The sequence below is a fragment of the Batrachochytrium dendrobatidis genome, assembly GCF_000203795.2.
Source record: "Batrachochytrium dendrobatidis JAM81 unplaced genomic scaffold BATDEscaffold_5, whole genome shotgun sequence".
Classification (NCBI taxonomy): Eukaryota; Fungi; Chytridiomycota; class Chytridiomycetes; order Rhizophydiales; genus Batrachochytrium; species Batrachochytrium dendrobatidis.
The window spans coordinates 63,532-73,311 of record NW_006281103.1 but is presented as its reverse complement, the minus strand read 5'-3'; the positions used below and the strand labels follow the sequence as shown (position 1 = coordinate 73,311).

General features: G+C 38.9%; 2 protein-coding genes across 2 annotated transcripts; one reads left to right on the top strand and one right to left on the bottom strand.

The window, feature by feature from the left end:
• Positions 1 to 5,878: 5,878 nt before the first annotated feature.
• Positions 5,879 to 7,338, top strand: BATDEDRAFT_24292 (uncharacterized protein; the record flags this gene model as incomplete). Its single annotated transcript, XM_006678331.1, has 4 exons — positions 5,879 to 5,958; positions 6,343 to 6,492; positions 7,123 to 7,192; positions 7,249 to 7,338. 4 exons carry the CDS (start codon positions 5,879 to 5,881, stop codon positions 7,336 to 7,338), a joined length of 390 nt encoding a protein of 129 aa, XP_006678394.1.
• Positions 7,339 to 7,806: 468 nt separating this feature from the next.
• Positions 7,807 to 8,352, bottom strand: BATDEDRAFT_36885 (uncharacterized protein). The gene has a single exon (XM_006678538.1). It carries the CDS (start codon positions 8,178 to 8,180, stop codon positions 7,857 to 7,859), a length of 324 nt encoding a protein of 107 aa, XP_006678601.1. The 5' UTR covers positions 8,181 to 8,352; the 3' UTR covers positions 7,807 to 7,856.
• Between the last annotated feature and the right edge of the window lie 1,428 nt (positions 8,353 to 9,780).

The window sequence follows — 9,780 nt, the reverse complement described above, 5'->3', positions numbered from 1 at the left end:
GGCTGGGACAAGCTGCTATTGGCCAAGTTATACATGTTCAAAGTGGATCATTTGCACCATCACAATCGCGTACTAAATGGTCGATTTCACAACCAATACACAAGCCTGTGTTGATATGGTGACATGACAATACTTGTATATACTTGGTATTGTATCATGTACAATTTCAATGCAATCCATGCATGTTTGATAACACAATAATTAAATAGCTGACGTTTTGTAGGTTGGATATTATAGTCGATGTTTGGCGTGTCAATAACTCGGTCTACAGTGATCGTACAGTGTCAGTGACAACTGCAATCAACTCGGGACGACAAACTACAGTATGTTTGATATACTGGCATGTATAGAACGCACAAACTGTCAAACTATACACGATATCCAAAACACCATCCAAATCAGTCGTCAATTTGCAATCAAAAACATGCATTATAGTCGCAAAACTTGACCAATTGACCTGCAATGTATGGCACACATATAGTCATGTATTGTGTATATGATTACGTTGTCATTGGTGCAATATATCAATGTGTATCATGACCACCAAATGCATGTCCGAAGGTGTCGTTTTGGCGTGTTTGATGTCGAATATCTTGACCAATAGTGACACTAGTTGCATGAAACTGCTACAGTATATGGATATTGCATTGGTATGTACGATGCATGCATGTATTGTCATGAAATTGCAAAAAAATATACAATTTATACTTACCACTAGTATTTGACATGATACCAAAATTGGATATATTTTGACCAATACTGACACTAGTTGCATGCGATTGATACTGAACATGAGTATACATGCATACTATATACTGGACATGCATCAGGCCATATCGTCAACTAAATTGGAAACATGTTATAATCACGACTGCCGACTGAATTGGATGCAACTGAAACACACTCAACACGAATTATAAATGTCTGCAAACCGTGCATATGCATGCTCAATCAATGGTGATATACCATATACACAACCAGTTTAAATATGGTTGGGAAATAACTGGTATTGGCCAAGTTATATGCGTTCAAAGTGGATCATTTGCATCATTACAATCGCGTACTAAATGGTCGATTTCACAACCAATACACAAGCCTGTGTCAATATGGTGACATGACAATACTTGTATATACTTGGTATTGTATCATGTACAATTTCAATGCAATCCATGCATGTTTGATAACACAGTAATTGAATAGCTGACGTTTTGTAGGTTGGATATTATAGTCGATGTTTGACGTGTCAATAACTCGGTCTACAGTGGTCGTACAATGTCGAAATCAACTGCAATGTATGGCACACATATAGTCATGTATTGTGTATATGATTACGTCGTCATTGGTGCAATATATCAATGTGTATCATGACCATCAAATGCATGTCCGAAGGTGTCGTTTTGGCGTGTTTGATGTCGAATATCTTGACCAATAGTGACACTAGTTGCATGAAACTGCTACAGTATATGGATATTGCATTGGTATGTACGATGCATGCATGTATTGTCATGAAATTACAAAAAAATATACAATTTATACTTACCACTAGTATTTGACATGATACCAAAATTGGATATATCTTGACCAATAGTGACACTACATGCATGAGATTGATACTGAACATGAGTATATATGCATACTATATACTGGACATGCATCAGGCCATATCGTCAATCAAACTGGAAACATGTCATAGTCACGACTGCAGGTCAAACTAGACGCAACTGGAACACATTCAAAACATACGATATTACACTGTAGTTTGGACTGTATACACATCATATATACATATTACAATGGTCAATACATGAATACGATAGCATCAATATTGATAAAACTACATGCAATATTGTCCGAATATCAGACGCGGCATCTTGTCCAAATATCAAACATGATCATACGTGTTTGACTGAATGTCTGAAACAATGTCCAAACAATCGATATCATTACTGAACGGTATGTCATCAAACTCATGTCGTCATAGTAGCTGAAATACGCAACCAATTCATGATTGAATTTGATGTTTTTATGCATGAATACTGACTGTTATTGCGTGATTATAATGTGTATAGTATTACATCGACCATACTCAATCAACATCACATCAATGGCACATCAATGGTACATCAATGGCACATGAACAGACGCTAAACATCAGTCAAAATACATGTCAAAATACACCACAATTAGTCGAGTTTCAAATGGTCACATACAACACATTCAACACAAATTATAAATGTCTGCAAACCGTGCATATGCATGCTCAATCAATGGTGATATACTATATACACAACCAGTTTAAATATGGCTGGGAAATAACTGCTATTGGCCAAGTTATATGCGTTCAAAGTGGACCATTTGCATCATCACAATCGCGTACTAAATGGCCTATTTCACAACCAATACGCAAGCCTGTGTTGATATGGTGGCATGACAATACTTGTATACACTTGGTATTGTATCATGTACAATTTCAATACAATCCATGCATGTTTGATAACACAGTAATTGAATAGCTGACGTTTTGTAGGTTGGATATTATAGTCGATGTTTGGCGTGTCAATAACTCGGTCTACAGTGGTCGTACAATGTCGAAATCAACTGCAATGTATGGTACACATATAGTCATGTATTGTGTATATGATTACGTCGTCATTGGTGCAATATATCAATGTGTATCATGACCATCAAGTGCATGTCCGAAAGTGTCGTTTTGGCGTGTTTGATGTCGTATATCTTGACCAATACTGACACTAGTTGCATGAAACTGCTACAGTATATGGATATTGCATTGGTATGTATGATGCATGCATGTATTGTCATGAAATTGCAAAAAAATATACAATTTATACTTACCACTAGTATTTGACATGATACCAAGATTGGATATATCTTGACCAATAGTGACACTAGTTGCATGAGATTGACACTGAACATGAGTATACATGCATACTATATACTGGACATGCATCAGGCCATATCATCAACTAAATTGGAAACATGTCATAGTCACGACTGCCGACTGAATTGGATGCAACTGAAACACACTCAAAACATATGATATTACACTGTAGTTTGGACTGTATACACATCATATATTCATGTTACAATGGCCGATACATTCACTTGACTACAATACATATCGATGACTGGCATATTCACTAGCGATTGATTGTGTAATGTATGAATATCAAATGCATTGTATAGTTTAATTGACTGGCTGTTTGACGAGTGTATTTGACTTGTATTTAACCTGCATTTCAACTAGTATTTAGACTTGTATTTGACTGTTGTTTGACGAGTATTTGACGAGTATTTTAACCTGTTGTTTGACGAGTGTTTGATTAGTTTAGCCTGCATTCTGACCAGTATTCTGACGATTGTTTAAACCTGCATTCTGACTAATTGTTTGACCTGTTGTTTGACCATATTTGACCAGTTATTCTGACGAGTATTTGACGAGTTGTTTGACCTGCATTTGACGAGTGTATTTGACGAGTGTTTGATTAGTTTAGCCAGTATTTCAACCTGCATTCTGACCAGTATTGGACGATTGTTCAGACCTGCATTCTGACCAGTATTGGACGATTGTTCAGACCTGCATTCTGACCATGTGTTTGACTGTTATTCTGACCTGTATTTGATCATATTTGACGAGTGTATTTGACGAGTATTTGACCTGCATTTCAACCTGTTGTTTGATTAGTTTAGCCTGCATTCTGACCAGTATTCTGACTAGTATTTGACGATTGTTCAGACCTGCATTTGACCTGTTGTTTGACTGTTGTTGGACCAGTTGTTTGACCAATTGTTTGTAAAAAACCACAGTCGTTCATACTCGAATACATGGTCAATAGCTCAACCAATACTACAGTTACACATACTACAGCTTGATGACAATGACAGTAACACTGTTACAATGACTGTTTCAAGTTTGTGTAAAACTACAGCCAACAAAAATAGGGATTCGGACAAAACTGCATTGACTGGTGTGTGTCGAGTATGTCGATTCAACCAACACATGGCAATACTACTGCGTCTCTGGTTATACAACAGCATACACATGGCCATGTATGACGACTGTCAAACTGTATGCAACAATCGAGTGTTCAAGTGTTGGGTAAAGTCGAATAACGACCAGAATTACACGATTTAATAAACTCGATTGTACACTGTCAGGCTACAAACCTTGATCGTTTTTACAGTTATTGATAGTTATTGATGGTCATTGACAGTTATTGATAGTCACTAGTAGTTATTGATAGTCATTGATAGTCACTGTCCAACAACACAGTCACAATAATATATTTACGACTATAATCATGCCTGATTTGGAGCGTTTTGTTGGCATATATTATGGTCTATTACACAACCAATACATGATATCATGCCAGTTTGATGCCATGACAATACATGTATATACTTGATATTGTATCATGTCCAGTTTCAATGCAATCCATGCATGTTTTTTGGCACAACACTGTAATATATGATGGTTTTCTTGACGACATGCTGGGACAGTATGAGCTAGTCGATAATATGTTAATAACTTGGTCAGTAGTGGTCGTACAGTGTCAATGCCAACTGATATCGAATCAGAACGATATACTACATGTATTTTTGACGCATTTGCATACAAGATAAATTGTTGATTGACTGATAGACACGATACTAGATTAAAATAACAAGTAGAGCTCGTCGTTTCAAACCAATTGCAAACTAAAAACTTTAATATCGAGTATGACCACAAAAGTCGACCAAATGACTTGATATGCACCACATATATGTAATTATGTGTTGCGGATCGAATTATGATGTCACTGACGCACTATGGTCAATATCTGACATGGAATGGGCCGACCAAAGTCCGAAAATGACGTTTTGGCGTGTTTGATGTCGTATATCGTCGTCAATAGTGACACTAGTTGCATGAAACTGCTACAGTATATGCACATGGCATTGGTATGTACAATGCATGCATGTGTTGACATGCGATACATGTAAAAATACAACTTGCACATAGCACGAATATTTGACATGAAACTGGAAATGCGTGTATCTCGATGAATAATGACACTACATGCATGCGATTGATACTGGACATGTATGTATATACATACTATATATTGGACATGCATCATGGCATGTTGTCAACTAAACTAACAACATGTTATAGTCACGACTGTCGACCGAATTGGACACGTCGGTATACACTCAAAACACGACTTATTGCGCTGTGGTTTGGACTGTATACATATCATGTATATATATTACAATGGTCAATATATCAATACGATAGCATCAATATTGACAAAGTTGGATATATTGTCCGAATATCAGACATGGTATCCTGTCCGAATGTCCGGATAATATCAGACACGAGTGGTTAGTATGACGTTTGGAGTGTCCGAATGCGGATATATTAATGCAGCGGTCAATTATGGTGGTGATCAGCATACGTATGCATTGGATTACGGCTCAATTGCCGGTTTTTTTTTGTACGAATATTGGGTGGTGATGCAAATGCAGCCATATGCCTATACAGTACTGCATTGGTTGACTCGATGACATGTATATACACATTACAATATGGTAACAATATGGTAACAATACAGAGTTACAATGGCTGTTGTATAGGGTCAAAATAAACGGTTGAATAGTATTGAAATACGACACAAAATCATGCAAAAAAACAACGCATTGTGGGGTAATGACACACTCATGATACACTGTATGATGGTGGTCGGATCACTGTGATATTGGACAGTAACATGCATACATGTTGTATACACAACCAGTTGAAATATGGATACAATCCGAGTGTTACTGATGGGACTACAAATGATTGCAATAAAATTGTAATGATCAAGCGTAATTGAACATGTACAAAACGCACGTCCCACACATGGACAACACACTGCAATTCAATGGCACAGTACATGATGACGATGCAAGCGATATGTAAGTATATGTATATGGATATGGAGGTACGATGATTGCGGATACAATGGTGTACAGATCAACAGTGAATGGAGCACAAACAACAATGGAGCATGGACATTATAATGCGTACAAAAAGATGATCACTACAGCAACACACACTAGATACAGTTTTGATGACAGGATGGTAATACAGCAATCAAACCGGCAGTATGCGATACAGTATAACGTATAGCATTGTATAAAGTGATGATGAATGGCCATTGATTGATATTGGTGACGAATACAGACAGGAATGTATGGTCATGGCACGACGATAATTGACATGTAAAACGGCCAAGTAATATTGAATTGCCGAGACGTTACCAAAGCAATGTTTTTCAACAAACCATTTGGCATAATCAGAAAAATAACGAGACTTAAACAGGGTCATTTATTCAGTGTGGAAGGATCCAAGAACCGGATATCTGTGAGAGCACAACCCGATGAAATAACTCGGCGGGCAGAACAGATCGGTGCAGCACACATTGATAGGCTTTTGATAGCTAGCCAATTGTAATTATCACTTGGAACGTCCCCGCCGTATTTGTTGATATGGAGGGAGCAGCGTTTGTCGGAGCAATCCGTCGGGTAATTATTAATTGGTGCTCATTGATGGGTTAGCACTATGTGGTTTTTGGTTTCCACCCCGAAGCTATGCACAATGGTAGATTTGGGTGACTCGGAATATAATGGCTAAATTATAGTGATGATAATGGCACTACTGACAGCGATGACAGTATTCGGCACGACCATATCTGTTACTATAATGCTTTTTGATATGAATCAGCAGTTTTTTGAACGGCATATTGGGCCCGACAGGGTGATTTGATGACCTACACAACCGAGATTAGCACGGAATGCGTGAAGCAAAACCGAATTGATTAGGAAGTGTACAGAACCAGATGAACCAATGGCTTGAAAAAGCAAATGTTGATGTTTAGGATGTGATGTGGTTGCAATATTTGGATTTTTGATTTTTTGATCTTGATTTGGATATGCAATTACTACAATGTGGATACCGTGAATGTGTATTGAACAGTTGGACAAGATGGATTGGGACAACTAGCGAGGTTTAAATCTTAGTAGTACCAATTATTATATATGGAGTAATGATTTGACTGGGCCAATTTGGATTTGGATTAGATTTGTGGATTTTGAATTTTCGGATTTTCGGATTCGGATTCATAATTTTAAATTGAATTTGATTTGGATTGTATTTGGATTGGGTTTAAATTTGATTCTAATTGAATTTGATTCAATACCAAATAGCTTGGTACAATGATTACAGTGCACACCATATATGATGATTACCGCGAAAAATACCAGCGCAATTGTTTTAAACCAGTGGGTTCCATGTAGGAACCAACCGATTCAACTGAACACTACACAAATGGGGTAAACACATGGTAGACACATGACGAATAAACATTAATGTAAGCGATTTTGAGTGATTGGAACAAAAGGTGATGTGCACGACGTAAACAAGACGGCAAAGCAACACAAGAACCGTGATGATCAAGGGGAAAATGGTATTCGAAACACAATGTTGGGGTTGATATGTTGAACGAGGGACTGCGACAGTGGAGTATTGTCATTTGATGACAAATGTCCACTTGGGAATGATACAATTGGGTATTGTTTCCACAAACGGGCAAGCCAAACATGGTAACATAATATGGTAACATGGTTGGTGAGTTGCGTTTGGAATGGACGGCGTTGTTGTACTTGGTACAGTGACAATGTCCACTTGGGAATGATACAATTGGGTATCGTTTCCTCAGACGCGGCAAGCCAAACATGGTAACACATGGTTGGTGAGTTGGGTTTGGAATGGACCCCACTTGATGTGGGAGTCTGACCATGCCATGGCATGTGCATTATTGCATATAACATGGTATGGTACCGGTTTCGTCACCGGGGACTTGGTCAGATAATGACCGAGACCAAACAGACGCCGTACCGCGAGGTATGTGTCGAGGGGGAGTGGGATGGATGGGGAAGTGGGAAATGTCCGAGGATGATGTCCAAAGACACGGTGTCCAAGGACCATGTCCGAAAGACGTGGTGTCCAAAGACATGGTGTCCGAAGGCCACGTCCCAAGGACTGGAGGATCGGAGGGAGGACCATGTCCAAATGGACCATGTCCCAAGGACCACGTCCAAATGTCCAAATGGACAAGAGGACCACGTCCAAAGGTCATGGCATTTTTGAATGACAAGCTGACCCAATGTTTGTACAAGACGATGCTAAAACAGCAGCATTGTACAAGCCAAGGCCAGACGGTTATGAATTGAATAACAAATGGGGTAACGACCCAAAGTGTAGATGACTACTTGACAAGTAACGATAACGGAGCAAACAATGGAAACACGATAGTTTCAATGACGAATGATGATGGTTTGTCAGTTGACAAGTGATTATTATTTGAGAATCGAGTAAATAGTATGGTGAATGAGGAGGTATTGATACAATGTCAATGTATTGATACCAAGAGTGAGAAATAATGAGTGGATAACAAAAAGTGAGAGAGTGAATTGGATTGAATGTTTAAACAAACTCTCCAAAACACTCTTTCCCATAAAAGATAGTTACCTGGTTGATCCTGCCAGTAGTCATATGCTTGTCTCAAAGATTAAGCCATGCATGTCCAAGTATAAACGAATATACAGTGAAACTGCGAATGGCTCATTAAATCAGTTATAGTTTAATTGATAGTACCTTACTAGTTGGATAACCGTGGTAATTCTAGAGCTAATACATGCAACAAGTCCCGACTTCAGGAAGGGATGTATTTATTAGATAAAAAACCAACCGAGGCGACTCGGAAGATGGATGATTCATGATAACTTATCGAATCGCACGGCGCAAGCAGGCGATGGTTCAATCAAATTTCTGCCCTATCAACTTTCGATGGTAGGATAGAGGCCTACCATGGTGATAACGGGTAACGGAGAATTAGGGTTCGATTCCGGAGAGGGAGCCTGAGAAACGGCTACCACATCCAAGGAAGGCAGCAGGCGCGCAAATTACCCAATCCTGACACAGGGAGGTAGTGACAATAAATAACAAACCAGGGCTTTTATAGTTTTGGAATTGGAATGAGTACAATTTAAATCTCTTAACGAGGAACAATTGGAGGGCAAGTCTGGTGCCAGCAGCCGCGGTAATTCCAGCTCCAATAGCGTATATTAAAGTTGTTGCAGTTAAAACGCCCGTAGTTGAATGAGTGGACTTGTGCGGGATGGACCGCAAGGAAAGTTTTGTACGAGTTCAATATTTTGGCAACATGGGCCATTGAGTTGGGACATGGTAGCCAGAGCATTTACTTTGAAAAAATTAGAGTGTTTAAAGCAGGCGCACGTTTGAATAGATTAGCATGGGATAATAGAATAGGACTTTGGATCTATTTTGTTGGTTTCTAGGACCAAAGTAATGATGAATAGGGACAGTCGGGGGTATTTGTATTACATAGTCAGAGGTGAAATTCTTGGATTTATGTAGGACAAACTATTGCGAAGGCATTTACCAAGGATGTTTTCATTAATCAAGGACGATAGTCAGGTGATCAAAGACGATTAGATACCGTCGTAGTCTTGACCGTAAACGATGCCGACTAGGGATCGGACGAGGATATGATAGTCACGTTCGGCACCTTGTGAGAAATCAAAGTTTTTGGGTTCCGGGGGGAGTATGGTCGCAAGGCTGAAACTTGAAGGAATTGACGGAAGGGCACCACCAGGAGTGGAGCCTGCGGCTTAATTTGACTCAACACGGGGAAACTCACCAGGTCCAGACATAGT

Bases quoted from the DNA above. Each gene is read 5' to 3' on its own strand.
- BATDEDRAFT_36885 (XM_006678538.1), bottom strand. From the start codon at position 8,180: ATGACCTTTGGACGTGGTCCTCTTGTCCATTTGGACATTTGGACGTGG.